General features: G+C 48.9%; 1 protein-coding gene across 6 annotated transcripts in view; it reads left to right on the top strand.

The window, feature by feature from the left end:
• The window catches only part of dgkh (diacylglycerol kinase, eta), a 109,530-nt gene that overhangs the window by 34,014 nt on the left and 54,567 nt on the right, over positions 1-20,949 (top strand). For 2 of the 6 annotated variants that reach the window (XM_076985311.1, XM_076985309.1), the window contains exons 3-9: positions 2,381-2,491; positions 3,611-3,757; positions 5,238-5,318; positions 15,760-15,864; positions 16,846-16,978; positions 19,914-20,020; positions 20,767-20,892. In XM_076985311.1, coding sequence (XP_076841426.1) covers positions 2,381-2,491; positions 3,611-3,757; positions 5,238-5,318; positions 15,760-15,864; positions 16,846-16,978; positions 19,914-20,020; positions 20,767-20,892 — 810 coding nt within the window. Of the gene's footprint in view, positions 1-2,380; positions 2,492-3,610; positions 3,758-3,818; positions 4,746-5,237; positions 5,319-6,634; positions 6,894-15,759; positions 15,865-16,845; positions 16,979-19,913; positions 20,021-20,766; positions 20,893-20,949 lie in introns of those variants that run through there. The other 4 variants (XM_076985310.1, XM_076985313.1, XM_076985315.1 and 1 more) reach the window with 4 other exon arrangements.

Here is a 20,949-nt window from a genome sequence, read left to right as displayed (position 1 = left end):
GCTGGCGTGGACGACCTCTCCAGGGTCGCGGGGACAGGAACCGGCGTGGACGACCTCTCCAGGGTCGCGGGGACAGGAACCGGCGTGGACTGCCGACGGGCAGCGGGGACAGGAACCTGGGGTGAGGAGATGCGCTCGGGGGGCGTGTACGCCAAGCCGACGTCCTCGGGGGGCGTGTACGCCAAGCCGACGTCCTCGGGGGGCGTGTACGCCAAGCCGACGTCATCGGGGGGCGTGTACGCCAAGCCGACGTCCTCGGGGGGCGTGTACGCCAAGCCGACGTCCTCGGGGGGCGTGTACGCCAAGCCGACGTCCTCGGGGGGCGTGTACGCCAAGCCGACGTCCTCGGGGGGCGGAGCCACCAAGCCGACGTCCTCGGGGGGCGGAGCCACCAAGCCGACGTCCTCGGGGGGCGGAGCCGCCATACTGACGTCATCGGGGGGCGGGACCGCCAAGCCGATGTGGCTTGTACTCCCCCCCAAAAAATACTTGGGGGTGTTGTGATGTGTAGCTGGCTGGATCAGCGGCGGTAGGTCCTCCTCCTCAGTGTCCGGGTTGAGCCTGGAAGAACACACAGACACAGAAGCCTCTCGGTTGCTCTCTCTGCGACGGCTCCGCCTCCTCCGAGGCGTCGGGAGCTCGCAGTGGCCACCGAGAGCAAACCGAGGGTTAAGCCAACGCTCGTCTGTGCGCTCATTCCGTCTGCCCGCTGCTTGCACCACAGGTTGCTCACGCCTGTGGTGTTCGCCAAGCCGGGCAGACACGTAGCGCTCGATAGGAGTCTCGTCGCGAAAGCCAGTTAAAAGTGACTGCACTTTCTTCTGTGAGCGACGAGACTTCCTTGTTCCCACAGCGCCAGGGGTATTCCTGTCTCCGGCTCGTTCGCGCTGTAACACATGAGAGTTAAACTGCACGGAAGCAGCAAACAACTCGTTACAGCGACTAAACTCACCGGAGTCTCGCTCTCTCGCTGTGTCCTGGTTAGATCCATGGTTATGTAACGTTGCAGAAGCAACGGAGCGAGGAGACGGACACAAATGCAGAGATGAGCGAGATTTAATACAGGGAATACCAAAACCGGAGTCGAAAGAACAGGCAGGGGTCATAACGTAGGGGCAATCCGAACACGAAACACGACTTGACATAACTCAGGACTAGGAAAACAAAACACGGGTAAAACGTAGAATAACTAAAACAAACAGATAACACTGGGCAGCAAACGGGGAGTACTCACGAACAACAGGATGACTGGCATGAACGGAGAACCACGAAAGCATGGGTAACAGGAACACGATACAGAATGAACAAAGCATAGGCCGACTGGTAGACAAACAAAACCATGGATACTAGACAGGGGGAATACTGGGACTTTTATACAATGACATTTAACGAGGGACAGGTGATGGCAATGACACTGGGGCGTGGCAACAAACAAGGAATCATCAAAATAAACGAGCAGGGCGGGACAAACAGGCAGGGAACACGGACATGAGGGAACCCAGAGTGACAGCTACGAGAGGGGGCGTTGCCCTACGTGACACTCTGTAGTCGAATAATATCTATTTTATTACTAAAAAAGTTTTAAAATTCATCACTAGTGTGTGTAAGTGCTGTATTAGAAATAGTGTCATTGTTATTTCTTGTTAGTTTTGATACAGTCGCGAAGAGAAATCTAAGGTTATTTTTGTTGTTTTCTATTAGTGTCGAATAATATGAGGCTCTAGCTTTTATTAGGGCATGTATCATACCATGGTGCTTTTTCTCCCTAAATTAATTTTGTTTTAACTGGAGCTACACTGTCTAAGGTAATTGCTGAGTGTGGAATAAAACTGTTGCCTCTGAGATAGCTCTGACCACGCTTCTGAGATAGCTCTGACCATACTTCTGAGATAGCTCTGACCACGCTTCTGAGATAGCTCTGACCACGCTTCTGAGATAGCTCTGACCATACTTCTGAGATAGCTCTGACCACGCTTCTGAGATAGCTCTGACCATACTTCTGAGATAGCTCTGACCACGCTTCTGAGATAGCTCTGACCATGCTTCTGAGATAGCTCTGACCATGCTTCTGAGATAGCTCTGACCATGCTTCTGAGATAGCTCTGACCACGCTTCTGAGATAGCTTCCTGCTCTGACCATACTAACCCTCCATTTACAACTGATTTATTTACATTGCAAATGTTGACAGTCATTGGGAGTTAGAAGCATTGGCATGGTCTTGTTGGAAAGAAAGAAATGACAGCTTTGCAGTCTAGGATATGAATGATACAGATCCAACTCTACTTTCTCTGACTCATGTAATGTTCCCCAGTGCCTGCAATGCTTGTGGGCAGATGACCATCCTCATATTGTCTTCTGCCTTTCTTCCTTCCCATGCAGACGAGTGTGAAGGAAGGTCTACTCCTCAAACAGACCAGCTCTTTCCAGCGCTGGAAGAAGCGCTACTTCAAGCTTCGTGGCCGGACACTTTACTATGCCAAGGATGCAAAGGTGAGACTGGAGACAGCTTGTGTCAGGACCTTCAAACAGACTGACTGTGCTCAAATGGCCCCTGAGCTGCATCACACACTCTATTTAAAGGGGAAACTCCCAGTTTCCCCTACTGCTGAGCTCACCCACTATGAGGAAAAGCCCATCAGAGTCTGATTAGAATCTAATTTAGAGTGTTGATTTAGGAGGAGTGAGTGTTGATTTAGGGTGAGTGAGTAATGATTTAGGGTGAGTGAGTGATGATTTAGTGTGAGTGAGTGATGATCTAGGCTGTAAAGGTGAGCTCTGATTCCCCTGTACTGTGAGGATTCTGAGTGGTTCTATCATACCGCATATCGACATTGGTGCCGGTGCTCATGCTGTAGCTGGTGCTGATTTCCTGTGAATTAGTGGACTTTTAAAGGATGGACCCACATTTACACTGGTCTGAGAGTACAGTGATTTTGTAAGTGGAAGTTGGGTGTTCCCTAATCCCTAAACAGAAGTCACAAGAAATCGGACAAATCTATTGCAAATTTAGATTTTTCTTTTTCTAACTGTACAGAATGTCTGGTTCAGTCCAGCAGTTTTTAGGACCACTGATGACTCATTACTGTGGATTCTGGTCCTTTTAGTGGGGACACCAGTGTCTCGTATTTCAGTGGGGATACCAGGGTCTCAACTATCAGTGGGGACACCAGGGTCTCACCTATCAGTGGGGCCACCAGGGTCTCGTCTTTCAGTGGGGACACCAGGGTCTCGTCTTTCAGTGGGGACACCAGGGTCTCGTCTTTCGGCCGCTTGCTTCACTGTTCCAGTTTCAGACCAGCAAGGTTATGGGGCCAAGACAGAACCAATGTTTCTGACCAAGAACCCTTTTTAAGGTTTTGGCACCAGCACCAGCACCATGCCAGTGGAAAAGTGTTATCACAGCGACTTTATCAGGAGTTACATTCTCACGCAACTGGAAAGCTCCCTGTTGGCACTGAAATGGCCCACACTGCTCTTAATTCCACTGTGTGTGTGTGTGTGTGTGTGTGTGTGTGTGTGTGTGTGTGTGTGTGTGTGTGTGTGTGTGTGTGTGTGCGCGCGCGCGCACACATGCGTATGTGTGTGTGTGTGTGTGGTGCCCTGTGGCAGACGGGTGGTGTGTTGGCACGCTGGCAGTACCAGGTCTCTCGTAGCCGCGTGTGTTGGAGAGTGCTGTCCGTGTGTTGGTCCGGCGCCAGACGCCCACCCCCCGCTATGGGTGCCAGCGGATCGGAGGAAGGTTTGGTGGCGATTCGGGTTAGCAGAAGCAGCAGCGACGGGAGCCCCCCCCCCCGGACATCCACCTCTCCCCCAGCCTCATCCCAGGAATTGCTGATCACCATTTGCTGCGCTCATTTGGCTGACCGGTGCACTCTGGCATCGTTTAAGATGCCTGTTCTCCCCATTGTTCTTGAGCTGGGACGTGAGCCCTGCAATGGTTGAGAACAGCATGATTGTGATTGGCCTGCAGCAGCATCACATCATAACCGTCTACCCGTCTCAGTAGGCAAAAGAGGATCATGGATTTGCGCCTTGTGTGTTATTGTTCTGTGTTCAAAGGAGAGACCTGACTGATCTTAAATCTACATCCCTTCTTAGTGCGTCGCCCAACATGACGAGCCAATGGGAGGGCACCGTTGTGTGTTCCGTTACCGTCTTCACATCTGTTGTTTCATGCAACCATGTCAGCGCTCCTCTACAACCTGTGACTTAAGGATGGCATTCAAACACCGTCTCATTTTGAAAAGAAGGGTATCAAAACTCCCCAAAACAAATACCTGCCTGGTCATTGCTGTGGGTCTCAGTCATGGCTCAAACCAGCAGAGGGAACAGTACCTGTTTATTTGTGTGTGTCTGTGTGTGCTTGTGTGTTAGAAAGACAATGAAAGAGAGAAAGAAGGCTAACTGTGACCTTACAGGCAGAAACAAGGTGATCAGGCATGTGGGTGTGCTGAGATTGGAGGGAGTGGTAGGGGGAAGGGGCTCCGTTTGGGTTGGCATGGCACGTGGCTCTGACAGACACCGCCAGCCTGGTGTGGTACAGCAGCCAACAGGCCGTCTGCCCGCCAAGCTTGCAGATCATATCATAAACAGGATGTCACACTGCTTACACTGCCCAAGCCCACAGTCATCACTTACTCAAATATCTGCCAATCAGCACTCAGGCTCAAATGAGGTGCTGTAATGTGATCAGGCCTTAATCGCCAGTCTTGATGTTCCGGCAGCACGTCTGTGAAATGAGCAAGTAAGTAAGTGAAAAATCAAGAGGGTTTTTTTTTTTACTGTACTACATGCGATTGTCAACCGTAAAGATTGAATGTGTTACTGGAGGAGCATGTTGAGACTCTGATGGAGACACGGGAGCTTTGGCCTCTGATGGTTGTGTGAGTGTCCTCATGTCCTCATGTCTCATGTCTCATGTCTGGCTCTTTGTTCATGCTGCTGCCCCACTGCTGTATAGAAGAGGATCACAGTATGAACCCACTTGGCAAATCCATGTACATGCATGTCCATGTAGAGAATAAGACAAACACATCAATTACAACATACAGTACAGTTTCTGCTTTCTTGTCACACGACCCTGAGAGATCACACCCATCTCTGGACTGGTTGTTCTGACAGCTGAAACTCCTCAAGTTTTTTTTTCCTTCTTTTTCTTATTTTTAAACTGAAAGTTCATATTGTCACATGGCCATAACTATCCGTGTTTACCGATCTTCTCTCTTGCTGTCCACAGTCGCTCATCTTTGACGAGGTGGACCTGTCTGATGCTAGCGTTGCTGAGTCAAGCACAAAGAATGTCAACAACAGCTTCACGGTAGGCAGACAATTTGTTTGATTACATCAACACACCGTGTAACCTGGAACTGGAGATCACTCAAAACAGCATTCAACCCTCTGCACCTCTGATCCACTCCAGTATGATCCACATACTACAGGTTTTAGAGTTTACAGAATGCTGATTTCTTTCCTGAACTTAGGATTGAAAATATATCACAGTTTAAAACAAAAACTATGATGAGCATGTGTGTCGTGCTGGACTGCATGTTAAGAACGTGTGTGTCGTGCAGACATGTGTGTTAAGAGTGTGTGTCGTGCTGGACTGCGTGTTAAGAGCGTGTGTCATGCTGGACTGCATGTTAAGAGCGTGTGTCATGCTGGACTGCATGTTAAGAGCGTGTGTCGTGCAGACGTGTTTTAAGAGCGTGTGTCGTGCTGGACTACGTGTTAAGAGCGCGTGTCGTGTTGGACTGCATGTTAAGAGCGTGTGTCGTGCTGGACTGCATGGTGTGCTTCAGTTAACAATCTTTTTTTGTCTACAAAGAAATCTTCACTCTTGATTTTCTGTATTTGTGTCCATGTGAAGTAACTGATGTTTTAGTATCTTAGGCTCTCGGTTGACTGCTCAAGTTTTTCTGAGCTTAAATACTTTTTTTTGTTATAACAATATTTATTTACAATGATTCTCATTTTTCTTTTATTATTGGCCTTTCAACTCAATAGTATTGTCAGTGCTCTCCTAATGAACGAGCCTGACGTCATGCACTGTCAACTTGGCCTCTCTGAGGGGATTTTACTGTAGCTCCATTAGAGGGGCTATCTGCTGCTCTGCAGTCAAGCTATTTTCCTGTTTCTAAAAATAGCACCGCATGGAGTATATCATTTAGAGAGAGAGTGAGAGAGAAAGGATTGGGTGGGGGGTACTAGGGCAGAGGGGGTGGGGTACTGGGGTAGAGGGGGTGAGCTGGCTAAAGAAGCTGAGGTCTGAGGAACAAAAGGAAATCCTCAGTGACATCACTGCTCGCTCGGTGCTGGTAGGAGCAGATCCCAGCAGAGGAGTCACAGTCGAGCGATGGATACCGCAGGAGAGCCAAAAGGGAGGGGGACTGGGGGACGGGGGGACTGGGGCACAGCGCACCGAAAATTGTGTCCTCCTCTCTCTTTAATGACTGGGCTCTGCTACACAGGGTCAGTGGTCTGGGGAGACGAGGCAGAGACGTCATTAGGGTCGGGGAAGGAGGGTGCAGAACCAGAACACCAAGACCATCCCCTCAAACAGCACCACACTAAAGGGCTTGTGTCTCTTTAAGATGCTCCACAAGCGTGTCCTGCAGAAGTCTTTCTTTCTGAAGGTGTTTTTTTTTTTCATGTGCGTGTGCGCATGTATTCATCCGTGTGTTCGGTAGAGGGGGCAGCAGTGGTCAGGGCTAGCAGCAGTAAGGAAGGAGAGATCTGGCTTTGCGTTCCTGCAGATTCCACACACACGCACGCACACACTCGCACGCAGACACACACACACACACACACACACACACACACACACACACGCACACAGAGGATAGGAGCTCCGCTCTTCACAGCCGACACACCACTGCAGCAGAGAGATCCACTGGTGAGTGCACTGTTTAGATCTCCATGCACACACGCAGCAGGACAGAGAGGTGAGCAGCCTGAGCAGCAGTGGCAGAACTGCGTTCTGCTCTCTGCAAGCGTTAATGTGGCTCTGCCTCTGTTGAAGCCCAGAATGGGGACTTGCCTTTAGATTACAAATGACCTCTGTGGCTTGCTGTTTTCTTTGGGCTGTGTTTTGCAGTTCTCTGTGTGTGTGTGTGTGTGTGTGTGTGTGTGTGTGTGTGTGTGTGTGTGTGTGTGTGTGTGTGTGTGTGTGTGTGTGCGTGCGTGTGTGTGTGTGTGTGTGTGTGTGTGTGTGTGTGTGTGTGTGTGTGTGTTGCTCTTGGGTGGGGGCTGTTCTGAATTGAAGATGACGATCATTAAGGTACATGGTGAGGGAGGGAAGCAATAAATTCTAGCAAGTGCTCTTTGCCTCTGTTCCTGATGAGATGCTTGCGTGCTTGTCTCCAGAACCTGCGTGCTTGTCTCCAGAACCTGCGTGCTTGTCTCCAGAACCTGCGTGCTTGTCTCCAGAACCTGCGTGCTTGTCTCCAGAACCTGCGTGCTTGTGTTCACAACTCACATGCTTGTGTCCAGAACTCACGTGCTTGTCTCCAGAACTCACGTGCTTATGTCCACAGTTTTCTGTGGTGGTGAGGAAATGGTGACAATCTGTTTGTATGTACTGTCTGTGTCTCATAGTACTGACAAAGTGACATTTTTTATATTTGTAAGCATATCATGACTGATAAATTGGACTCGGTCATGGTCCATCTTCTGGCTTTATGTGTATATCACCAGTCTCACGACTACACATACATTATTACTGAGCTACATGCAGGATGTCAGGACCATGTGTCTGTCTTAAGAGCGAGTACAGGAGTGATTCAGGAGTGATTCTTGGCTTGAACCAGCAGTGTTTATGCTCATGTTGATGTTTATGCTCATGTTGTCCTTGTTGCACTAATTCTGCAATTTTTGACACTTGCAAGTGTAGATTAAAAAAAGCCAGTCAACTAGTGCATCAAGGAGCTTTTCAGAGACTGATTAGCCTGCCCAGAGGAAACTGGCATGAAGTATCGCAGACACAGCAAGGTGACATGCAGTCGCTCCCAAGCTTTGGCATGAATACTGTTTGTTTGTGAGGCAAGATGGCAGAGATGTTGTACTTCATATCTAGAATAGTGTACAACTCTGCTTTGTACATTATACTGAAGCTAATATGTGACCTCAGCATGAATTTGCAATGAATTATTTTAGCCTATGGTGCAGTAGTTTATTTATTAAGCACCAGATGTGGAGTGATTTACTTTAGCAGGTGGAGGTGAGCTTGGAAAGATGGAGATATGCTTTGGAGAGCAGGGGAATGAAAGTGAGCAGGAGTAAAACAGAGTACATGTGTGTGAATGAGAGGGCAGACGGTGGACAGGTCCAGTTACAAGGAGTTGATTTGGTGAAGGTTGACGAGTTTACCTACTTAGGGTCGAGGATACAGAGTAATGGAGGAAGTGAAAGAGAGGTAAAGAAGAGAGTGCAGGCAGGGTGGGGTGGATGACATAAAGTGTCTACGGTGATCTGTGATAGAAGGGTGTTGGATAGAATGAAAGGAAAGATCTATAGGACAGTAGTGAGACCTGCTATGTTGTATGGACTGGAGACAGTGGCACTGACAAAGAGACAGGTGAGGGAGATGGAGGTGTCTGAGATGAAGATGTTGAGATTCTCATTTGGAGTGACGAGGAAGGATAGATTCAGAAATGAGTTTATTAGAGGATCAGCACATGTAGCATGTTTTGGAGATAAAGTTAGAGAAGCAAGATTGAGATGGTTTGGACATGTACAGAGGAGGGAGGAGAGGTATATTGGTAGGAGGGTCTTGAGGATGGAACTTCCAGGCAAGAGGAGGAGAGGTAGACCTAAGAGGAGGTTTATGGATGCAGTGGTAGAGGATATTTATGGCATTTGGCATAAATAAATGGCCCTTATCCAGAGCGACTTACTTTTTTTTTTTATCTCATTTTTATACAAGTGAGCAATTGAGGGTTAAGGGCCTTTGCTCTGGGGCACCTCAGTCATGGCCTCAGGTCTGGAAATCGAACCCACGACCCTCCGGTCACAAGACCAGTTCCCTAACCACCAGGCCATGACTGCCCTATGAGGATATGAGAGTGGCTGGTGTGTCAGTGGAAGACACTCAGGACAGGTCCAGATGGAGGAGTTTGATCTGCTGTGGCGACCCCTAAACGGGAATAGCCGAAAGAAGAAGAAGAAGATGTGGAGTAATTTAGTAGAGCTTACATATTTTTAGAAGACAGGAAATGTGTTATTGTGATCTTATTGTCTTATTGTCTGTCTACCTATAATGGATGAAATACACAACAACTGTGGCTTGATATTGTTCATAAATTTTATGCTGGTGTCACGGTGACAGCTCCGGACCCTTCCCTGTGGGCGTGTCATGACGTCGTCTGCGTGCTGTTATGTCCATGTTTGTACTTCCGTGGGTGTGGGTTGTTTGTGAGCGTGTTCGTTTGTTACACCTGTGCCTTGTCTCGAGGTCACGTGGGTCTGTGTAACTCACCTATTTAATGTGCGTTCGCGCAGTGTCGTGTGCTCGTCCTTGTCTAAAGTTCATGCCTGTGCAAGCAGATGCGTTAGCGTGCTTGCACCGTATGTGCTGGGCTTTTCGTGTGTACGTTAATAAACGTTGTGTGTTGCACCTTGAGACGCTCGTCGTGCCTCCTTTCTGCGAGCGTCACAGAAAGACGAGCCGTTACTATGCCAGGATACACGTCGGCACGCAAGAAGGGTAAGAAGAAGGCTAAGCGACGTCACGCTTCTTCCCCTGCACGTCGCTCCGAGGTACCAGACCCGGAGCAGGAGATGCGGCAGGACCCCGTCTGTGCGTGCCTACTGCGCCAAGTTCAGGCGGCTGAGGACGAGGAGGAAGCGGAGTACTTCCGACTGGCCGCGAGCAGGGTATGGAGCGAGAGGCACGGAGCTCCGCCCCTGGCATACCCTGCAGAAGGGACCTTCCCCCCCGCGGACCTGGAGGAGACTGAACCGTTTATGGTGGGGGTAGGCGCCTTTGCCCTCACTCCCCCCGAAGATGAGTTCGGGAGTGAGGACTCCGGAGAGGGGGAGAGTGAGGATGAGATCAGCTGCCCTTCCCTCACGTCTGCGGCTTCCCCGAGGTCGGACGAGGAGAGGGAGACCAGTCCCACGCCGTCGGTCTACTCCGCGCCGACCGTGTACTATGGCGAAGGGAGGGCAGACACCAGCCCTCCGCCGTCGGAGTGGTCGGAGTACACCGAGCACTCCGATGAAGAGGAGAAGGAGGTCACCAGTCCCCCTCCGTCGTGGTGCGCAGCACCGTCAGAAGAGGAGGAGAGTCTCCGGTCGGCGAGTTCGCTCCTGACGGTGTACAAAGGGGGTGGGAGCGGACCGGACAGTCCGTCCGCATCAGTGAGTGGGGATTCCGATGAGGGGGAGCCCATGGAGCACTCACGGTGCGAGACCCCCGCCCCGTCGATGGACTGGAGCGTAGCCGAGGAGGGAGAGTCGGCGATGGACACCACCCCCGATACCGGAGCCAGGGGAAGCCAGCCCGGCACCGGCGGGGCCTCCTACGGGGGTCACCCGGAGTGGGGGAATGGGCGCCGGCAGGCTTATGGATCGGCAAGAAATTACTGCAAACCTGGTGGAGGGAGCCGCGGACCTGGGAGAACGGTTGCCGCGAGACCCACCAGTAGTGCTGCCTCCAAGCGGGCTACCAATCGCGTTGTACCTCGCGCGCCCGCCAGAGGGACTGCTCCCAAGCGGGCTACTGGTCGCGCTACACCTCGCGCGTCCACCAGAGGGACTGCTCCCAAGCAGGCTATTGGTCGCGCTACACCCAGCGCGTCCGCCAGCCGCGCGGCTCTCGGCGGCGAGCGGGCGGAACAGGCGGGAGGAGTACCGCCGCCTGCGGCATCTCCAGCCCCCGGGGCTTTCTCGCCGCTACAGGCGTCGCACAAGGCGGGAGGCCTGGTTCCGGGGATGAATGTGTGTGTGCCTATATGTTTGTCTATTCCCCTGTGTCTCCCTAATTTCCTTTTCCCGTTCGTTCCTCTTGTGTTTCATGTGCCAGTGTGTGTGTTTGTCAGCGTGCCATTGTTTAATGTTTTCTCCCCTGTCTTCCCAGGGAGGGTGTGCTAGAGCTGTTCGCGGCGGTTCCCGCCGTCGGGGGTGACGGCTCTCGGAGGCTCGTGATCCCGGCGGCTCCGGACCTGCCCCGTCGGTGTTGGTTCGGGGCTTCCCAGCTGCGCGGGACACTCCGGGAGTAGCGAGCCCCTGGCGGAGGGTTCTGTCACGGTGACAGCTCCGGACCCTTCCCTGTGGGCGTGTCATGACGTCGTCTGCGTGCTGTTATGTCCATGTTTGTACTTCCGTGGGTGTGGGTTGTTTGTGAGCGTGTTCGTTTGTTACACCTGTGCCTTGTCTCGAGGTCACGTGGGTCTGTGTAACTCACCTATTTAATGTGCGTTCGCGCAGTGTCGTGTGCTCGTCTTTGTCTAAAGTTCATGCCTGTGCAAGCAGATGCGTTAGCGTGCTTGCACCGTATGTGCTGGGCTTTTCGTGTGTACGTTAATAAACGTTGTGTGTTGCACCTTGAGACGCTCGTCGTGCCTCCTTTCTGCGAGCGTCACAGCTGGGATATATGTCCCTTAGAAAAGTAGAATATATGTCCCTTAGAAAAGTAGAATTCTGAAACACGACACTTTTAAGTGTAACATAAAAATACATTAAGTTGTATAGTTGGTGCTGCCAATCAAATAACTCTTTGCAAAAAACTTTTTTGAGGTAACAAAAACAAAAACAAATTTGACTTAACAGGTTTTAACAAGCAATGTCCCAGTGTCTCTTCTTGGACTACAGACAGAACCCATTTAACTTCCATTTAATAAATAAACATATATGTGAACTGAAGTCATCTTTGGCTGACAAAAAAAACATTTTAATGCATTACTTTAGTTTAAGTAATTGATCCTAGTAAACACTGAGCTGAATGTTGATATAGTATACATTAATATTTATGCAGGCTTAAGCAGCTCACGGTGTACTATCAGGATGCTGTGTAATGCTGTGTAGCCTGTATATCTTCTACTGGTCCTTCCGTATTGATTATCGAAGGAAAATTTGCCTTTTCCCTGACACCAGTGACTAGAGTCACCCCCCTCCCCCACACCCCTTTACCTTCCAGTGAATACTGGTGCTGCTCACTGTCAACTTAGTCACTGTAGCAAAAAAAGAAAAAGGCTTTGCCCCCATCTTGCTGAGCCGTTTGGGCTGCACCTCTTTGCTTGACTGCCTGAACCCTGCGTTAATGTAACTTTGAGTCGCAGTGGAAAACCACAGGAGGAAGCGCAAAGCACTTTGAGGACTACTTACATCTTTCACTAGAGGTTTTGAAGAGGCTTTTAGAGTCAGTGGTTGACTGGGACTCTTCCACAATCGTATAATGGAGGGAGAAGAACGCTAATGCAATTGCTGAAACTGTTAGGGATGATCCATGCTTGTTGCAGTGAAACACTATACAAGGGTTATATCTGTAATGTTAAGAAGAAGTGCTATTAGTATTCAAATCAAATTTGATGCCTTGTACTTATGACCATTTTTCTTGATCCTTTAGTTAAGCATACACAGTGTCACTGAGTCCAGTGTCTTTAACGTTAGGGCATCTTGTTGAAGTTTGAAGTATCTCTGGAGAAGGTACAAATAAACAGCATGAAACACGCCTGATCCACACAGCTTCACATCTCCACTCCACTCTTCTGCTGAAGCCCCATTATACACCTCCTGTCATTTACAAGGCAGTGAGGAGCCACTGATCCCATACATAGAAGCAGACCTTCAGACTGGCCTCAGCTGGTATGTTCAAAGAAGGCTTTTACAGATTCCGATGTCTTGCCCCATCAGAGAACTAACCAGAGACTCATTGGGTACTGGTCAATGCTGGCAAGATTTTATCTCCCTTTAACCAAATGTCTTTTCTAAAGAAGTTGCTGAAGTTGCTGTTCTTACACTGCAAACAAATATTTTAAAAACATAATAGTAAAAATGCTCCTACATTAAATGCAAATAGTGGTATTTATGGTCAAAGTCAGAATTATATCTATAGCGCTTTTTTACAACACATGTTGTCACAAAGCAACTTTACAATTGTATGGGTCCAGATCCCTAATGAGCAAGCCAGAGGCGACAGTGGCAAGGAAAAACTCCTTATGATGGTGGGGATTAGGAAAAAACCTCGGGAGCCCTTCTTAAAATATTGCAAGTTTAAGAATTTGTACTGATACAGAGTTTGTATATCAATTAGAGGTGGGAATCGTTTACTATCTCACGATTCGATTCTGATTTTGGGGCCTCAATTTGATTCAAAATCGATTTTCGATTCGAAACGATTTTCGATTTAAAAAATGATATGATTTATAAAAATTTCTGTTTCAGTCTATAAAATCTGCATGATCTACTACAGTCTGCTTTGCAAGACAGAATGACAAATACAGAAAATAAAGTGTCTTTCACATTTAATTAACAAAAATAAAGTGCTTTGGTAAAATAAAATGCTTTTTGTTGTGTTACCAAAATTCTTGAGCTTCATTGTGTCAAGTTCGGTCTTCCCGGCAATTCGGTAAAAAAAATTGAACCCATATTTTTGCCTTAAACAAAGACGGGACAGGTTGAATATCTCTTTCCTGCATTTGTTTTAAAACTTTTCCATTTTTATTATGGTGAGGTGTTGAACCCCAGTACCGTTGGGGAGGGCTGGAACGAGCCAGACCTAACCACACCATACCACAAAACACCAGACCAGACCAGACCAGACCACACCAGACCAGACCAGACCTAGCAAGCTGCTTTTGTGCGGACACTCAAGATAGCCATGCTTAGGGTTTATTTCTCTCTTTTATCACTCTCTATATGTATGTAGCGGTCGTGCCGCTTTCTTGTCCCTTGTCTACTGTTCTCTCATGGCCTTTGTTACTGTCTATGAAGCCTGAAGCAGATCTGTGCCGCTCCTCTGCGCTCCTGTAATTCACCCCATGAACCAAACACTGAGCGACAACCACCTCAAATCCTTGTTAGAGTAACGAGGCGTTTTCTTTGCAAGATAAATGTTATTGTTTAGGACGTAAAAGCACTGAGGTTCGGTTTGTTATAAACGCTCCGCTTTTCTAATGAGACAATTCTGCAGTAGCTAATGATGCAAAGACTATTTATTCCCTTGATGAGCCAGATGGTTATGGAAGATTTTAAGAAAACATGTAAAACTCGTGACTGAGGCGCTTCTAACATGAGCAGATGGGTTTTATCAGCTGCATACTGTGCATACATGTTAGAAATTAACCCCCCCCCCCCCCCCCCACACACACACACACACTCACACACACACACACACACACACACACACACACACACACACACCACTCTTTAAAACTGACTTAGAAATGACACTTGCTGCAGAGCTGTATCCATGATACCAGCTGTTGATCATGTAAACAGCCTGCAACAATAAATGAAAATAAAATGGCAATTTATAAAGACTTGTCAATGTGCAATAAAAGGCCACAGAGAGTTAATATAAATGAACTGGAACCTTCATTTCATGCATAAAAGGATGCTGCATGTTTTTTGAAGCTGCAGACTAATGGTAGCCCTGTTTTGTAGAAGTGCTGTTGTTTTGATATGGAAGATGTTCTCAGACAGCGTATGCTGGAGGAGTTCTGCTCTGCCGTAGCTGATTCTCTTCTGAGGACAACACCTCTTCCTTTATCCTGCATGGAGCACGTGTTGCTGAGTAAACACTGTTGCGCACCTCAGGTGGGCGTAGCACTGATCACCTACTCATGTGAGGCAGGAGCTGAAGATGCATAATCAATAGATAATGTGAATGTTAGTAGCACAGGGTGGTCTGCTCCTGACATCGTGAACAGAGGCTCCGCCTATCAGTCTGAGTCTCACTCAAGCTCAGTTGATGGAGCAGAGCAGAGGAAAGAACTACTGGAGTAGCTAGTGTGGGGTATGGCAGGGGTAACGTGGGGTATGGGAGGGGTAGTGTAAATGTGCCATATTTTGTCAATTGTGATTTTTTTCACCGCAATTGAAATTTGTCCTCTGCTTTTAACCCATCTGTGCAGTTAGAACACACACACACACACACACTAGTGATTACTAGGGGGCTGTGGTGCACACATGCCCAGAGTGGTGGGCAGCCCTAGCCCAGCGCCCAGGGAGCAGTTGGGTTTAGGTGCCTTGCTCAAGGGCACCTCAGTCATGGCCTCACATCTGGGAATCGAACCCACGACCCTCCGGTCACAAGACCAGTTCCCTACCACCAGGCCATGACTGCCATGACTATGTATGGCAGGGGTAGTGTGGGGTATGGGAGGGATATTGTTGAGTATGGCAGGGGTAGTGTGGGGTATGGGGTAGCATGGGGAATGGGAGGCTCTAGTTTTTTGGTTGAGGATGGGGTTGTGTGAAGTATGGGAGGAGTTAGTGTTGAGTGGGAAGGGCTAGTGTGGCCTAGGGGAGGAGCTAGTGTAGAGTAGGGGAGGGGCTGTTTTGGGATAGGGAGTGGCTAGTGTAGTGTGGGGGAGGGACCCTGGCTCTCATCCTGAAGAAGCAATGACCTGTCCTCAGCCCACTCCATGAGAGTCAGATAGGCAGGAGGGTGAAGCGTTCTTCTCTCTGGATCTCATTCTCTCTCTCTCTCTCTCTCTCTCTCTCTCTCTCTCTCTCTCTCTCTCTCTCTCTCTCTCTCTCTCTCTCTCTCTGTCACCCTCTCTCTCTCTCTCTGTCATCCTCTCACTCACTCCTCGCAGGTAATTACTCCGTTTCGAAGGCTGATCTTGTGTGCGGAGAACAGGAAGGAGATGGAGGATTGGATCAGTTCTTTGAAATCAGTTCAGTCCAGAGAGCATTACGAGGTAAGGCTCTTACTGCGTTTTACTCTCTGCTTTTGAATGGACTCATGAACTGAGAGTCATAACTAATAGACAGAAACCTTTTCTTATGTGATTCTTATGCGCTGCATGTGTGATCTGTGCATCACTCTGTGTTGATGTTGCTTTTAAACAGATGTTCGGCTGGTAGGCTATGCACTACATAGTCGTGCTACACACTCACCAGTCACAGCGACACTGGACTATTTCAAGTTTAAGCCATTTCAACACATTCTAGGCTGTGTGTGTTGATGTAGATGCTTCATCTACACATCCACAAACATCTGCTTCTACACTGTTCTCTTGGATTTTCTTCTCTGTTTCTACATATTTGAAAAATCATCAGTTATGGTGCTGAAAATATATATCCTAAAATGAAGAAATTGCATAAAATATCAATGACAACTAAATATATTTTTGTACATTTCTGTAGTATGATTAAAATTGCTTCAATTTTCAGCCTATTGATGGACTGTGATTGTCATTTTTGACACTGTACGGTAATAATATTGGATATATATTGCCTTGGAAACAAGGGGAAGGACAGTATTACATAAGTGCCCTAGCTCTGCAGTACCACCCTGAGCTGCTCAACTCTGCCTGCAGCCTCGCAGCTGCCCAATGGCCACAATCTCTTCCTTTTATTTGCTAATGAAGTCACATCAGAAGCCTCCATGTCCGTGACGCCGGGTCCCAGGGCCCCACGTTCCCTGTAGGAAAACACTTTGCTGGATCAGAGCGAGTCGGTCCGGCTGTCCATAGCGTGACACCGACACCTCTGGGTCCGTCTGTGTGCGGCGTGTGCAGTGGTGTGTGGGCTGTTGGTGGTGCTGCACTGCGGAGGGGTGTCATGCCACCTTGAACTGCCGTTGGTGCTTGCCTTATGTTGAAAGTGCCTTTCTTTCCAGGGGCTCTGAAAAATCTTATCCTGGTTCTGCCAATGTGTCTTAACTTCTCCTTTGTCAGACGGCACAGTTTAATGTGGAACATTTCTCAGGGATGCACAACTGGTACGCCTGCTCCCACGCCCGCCCCACCTTCTGCAACGTGTGTCGCGACAGCCTCTCAGGGGTCACCTCTCACGGCCTCTCCTGTGAAGGTAGGTGCTGCCTCACCTCCAGCCTCACGCCCCTCCTCCACACCCCGCCTCCACGCCACACCTCACGCCCCTCCTCCACGCCCCACCTCACGCCCCGCCTCCACGCCATGCCTCACGCCCCTCCTCCACGCCCCGCCTCCACGCCTTGCCTCACGCCCCTCCTCCACGCCCCGCCTCCACGCCTTGCCTCACGCCCCTCCTCCATGCCCCTCTTCCACGCCCCGCCTCCACACCACACCTCACACCCCTCCTCCACGCCACGCCTCCACGCCCCGCCTTCACACCCCACCTCATGCCCCCGCTTCACGCCCCGCTTCACACCCCGCCTCACGATCTCTTCCCAGAGTGGCATGTGGGGGTTTGGAGCAGGTTATGCTCGCAGATCTGTAGCTGAGCTCACTGAAAGATTCAAGATGCGCTACAGACGAAAAGACCAGGGAGCTGTGGAGGAGGAATAGTGAGCCATAGTGAAGCTTCACTGTGGGTGGGTGGATGTGTGAGCCTCTGAATCCTTTTGTGCATGTGAGAGAGTGTAAAGACTATGTGTATTATCTTGATACATCTAGACACCTCAAAGAAGCTACAGTCAGGTTAAAGCACTCACCCTAAAAATACCCTTCTCCAGTATCATGCATTATGTTAATGGGCTGAAATGTGGAAAGATGAAAGTGCTAATTAGACTCAGAGATATGCAGATGGTACTCATTAAACACCTCTGCCTGTCATTGGCTCTTGCAAAACCAGGAAGTAAAAATAGCTTCACATTCTGTGACCAAAAATCAGCAGGACTAATTCCAGCTAGAGTCTATTATTGTGCAAACATACTGTTGACTTAATTTCATATAGAGTGAAGCATTTTTATATATTATTTTCAACTTTCCAAAGTATGTAAACACTCAGCAGTCAACCATACAATGTCATCTGAAAAATGCCTGGTGCACATTACCAGTATTTAGTAACTCTGTGGTTTGTGCACACTAAATTAGTGTTTGCCAGAATCAGATGGTGCATTTTGTGCTAGATTGAGAAAGCACTAACAACCATAATTTGTTGCCTGAGCTATTCTTAATCACCACGGAGAAACATGCAGAAACATGCACAATGGTGTGGCCAGTCCCTGTGGGTGTGTGTGTGTGTGTGTGTGTGTGTGTGTGTGTGTGTGTGTGTGAGTGCGTGTGTGCGAGTGTGTGAGTGTGTGTGAGTGTGTGTGTGTGTGTGTGGCCCTACTGTCAGCTGATGATCTTATTTTGTCTGCTTTTGGTCATTTTGGAAATGCCAGAGCACTTGAATCAGAAGAAGCCTGCATAGACCTCCAGTCAGTGTTGCATAGACCTCCAGTCAGTGCTGCATAGACTTCCAGTCAGTGCTGCATAGACCTCCAGTCAGTGTTTGCTTGCCCCGCTGCTCTGCTGGCCTGATGGGGTTGGTTGGTTTTTCATGGAGCAGAGCTTGTCAAGAGATAGCATTGGGCTGCACAGCTGCTGCAGACATGTGCCGTTTGTGTGGCTGTAGATGAATTCCAGACCCAAACATTGGCCTTGTGACTGGGGCCACTGCTGTGCAGCTGTGGGCACTGTGGAGGAGCCACAGCATGTGTGAAGGTGGAGATGCCGTGGCTTTGGACCTCAGCTACTCCTGTTTCCATCTCCTACCTCAGCCAGTCAGTGAAGACCCACATGCAACAAGGTTCACAACACAAGAGGCAGATTTGACATTTCCCACTAAATAATTTGAAAGAGGCATCCTGTCCATTAGCTGAGCATCGTAAGCCGTGCTGGTTCCTGTGGACATCACTGAGCGGCCCATAAATGGTTGCTAACAGCTCTGAAGATGACATTAGCTGTATTGATCAGAGCTCTGTTTCCAGTGTCAAGGCACATGTGTGTAGAAACAATCAGGCTGGAAGGTGTGTGTGTGTGTGTGTGTGTGTGTGTGTGTGTGTGTGTGTGTGTGTGTGTGTGTGTGTGTGTGTGTGTGCGCGTGTGTGTGCGCGTGTGTGTGTGTGTGTGTGTGTGTGTGTGTGTGTGTGTGTGTGTGTGTGTAGGAAATGGCACTGAGATGAGCTAAGGAAGGTTTCTGTGCTAGCATGATTAGCAAGAACGCTGCAGGTCTGTGTGGCCCAGCAGATTTTCATTATTATTATTATTATTATTATTATTATTATAGTTGTAGCAGATGAGAATAATATATATTTACATATTCAGTAAAACAGAAATATACTTTTTACAGGGGAAAGCAAAATAAAATCTCATCTGGCCACACTAGGGACACATTTTAGTCAGAAGTGTAAACAGAATCCAGCCAGTGTATATCCAGATAGATGCAGGCATGAAGCACATGTTGATGGTATAAACAGGCCCCCAGAGATTAATGAGGGTGCAGATTGGGATGGTGCTAGTAAGTGAGACAGATCATCTGCATTCATTATGAAGGGTGTGTGTGGGTGTGTGTTGTAAAAGTCTTAGTGTCCAATTTGTGTGGGTGGACTTGGCAGTAATACTGTGGAAGACATTTGCAGATCAATCAGCCACTTAATTCTGATCATGGACCCAGCCAGATGAACATTCTAAATCTGATTAAATCCACAATGCAATTTAGTGGAGGAAATCAACAAAGAGCTTTCAGCCATTAGTTTATTGGTCCTCACCCACACCGGGCTTGTGGGTAGTGATACAGAGAGTGTAAATGTCTGTGTGTCTGTACAGTGTTGTTGTTTCTGTCTGTTGCTGTAGCTTATGCTTATTGCTCATATGCCATTTGACATTCATCTGGTTTTGGCCAGCAATGTGACTGGTGTTTGATATCATGTTTCTGTCATAAAGTGTGAAGGTCCTCTTTGGATTTCCTTTGTATAGAAAGCAAGAACAGTACTGCACAACTATTTAAGGCCTCAGAGCAGAAAGACTCAGGAATGTTGTGTTCTCTCCCTTTGCAGTGTGTAAATTCAAAGCCCACAAAAGGTGTGCTGTCAGAGCCACTAATAACTGCAAATGGACCACACTGGCCTCTGTTGGGAAGGATATCATTGAGGATGAGGATGGGGTAAGTCACAGCTCTAAAAGCCTGCAGTCACAACTTGTTCATAATAAAGTCTGTCTGAGGACAAACATACTCATGGTGGAAACTGCTGTTACTAAGAGAGGTTGAGGCTGGAGAGACTATAGTAGTGGTGGTGTTCAGCAGCTGGAGAGACTATAGGAGGGGTGGTGTTCAGACGCTGGAGAGACTGTAGTAGTGGTGGTGTTCAGAGGCTGGAGAGACTATAGGAGGGGTGGTGTTCAGGGGCTGGAGAGACTATAGGAGGGGTGGTGTTCAGAGGCTGGAGAGACTATAGGAGGGGTGGTGTTCAGGGGCTGGAGAGACTATAGGAGGGGTGGTGTTCAGAGGCTGGAGAGACTATAGGAGGGGTGGTGTTCAGGGGCTGGAGAGACTATAGGAGGGGTGGTGTTCAGAGGCTGGAGAGACTATAGGAGGGGTGGTGTTCAGAGGCTGGAGAGACTATAGGAGGGGTGGGGTTCAGGGGCTGGAGAGACTATAGGAGGGGTGGTGTTCAGAGGCTGGAGAGACTATAGGAGGGGTGGTGTTCAGAGGCTGGAGAGACTATAGGAGGGGTGGGGTTCCAAGGATGGAGAGACTACAGGAGGTGTGGTGTTCAGAGGCTGGAGAGACTATAGTAGTGGTGGTGTTCAGCAGCTGTAGAGACTATAGGAGGGGTGGGGTTCAGAGGCTGGAGAGACTACAGGAGGGGTGGTGTTCAGTGTCCCTCTAAGCCGCTTGTGTTTCTCCAGGTCGCGATGCCCCACCAGTGGCTGGAAGGCAACCTGCCCGTCAGCGCGAGGTGCGCGGTGTGTGATAAGACCTGCGGCAGTGTGCTGCGTCTTCAAGACTGGCGCTGCCTGTGGTGTAAAGCCATGGTGAGGAGCTCATAGCCGACTAGGACGCCACTCATCCAGATGATCACGGTTCACTGG

Source organism: Brachyhypopomus gauderio, unplaced genomic scaffold (genome assembly GCF_052324685.1).
Source record: "Brachyhypopomus gauderio isolate BG-103 unplaced genomic scaffold, BGAUD_0.2 sc40, whole genome shotgun sequence".
Taxonomy (NCBI): Eukaryota; Metazoa; Chordata; class Actinopteri; order Gymnotiformes; family Hypopomidae; genus Brachyhypopomus; species Brachyhypopomus gauderio.
The sequence above is the reverse complement of the archived record's forward strand: the minus strand, read 5'-3'. Positions and strand labels throughout refer to the sequence as shown.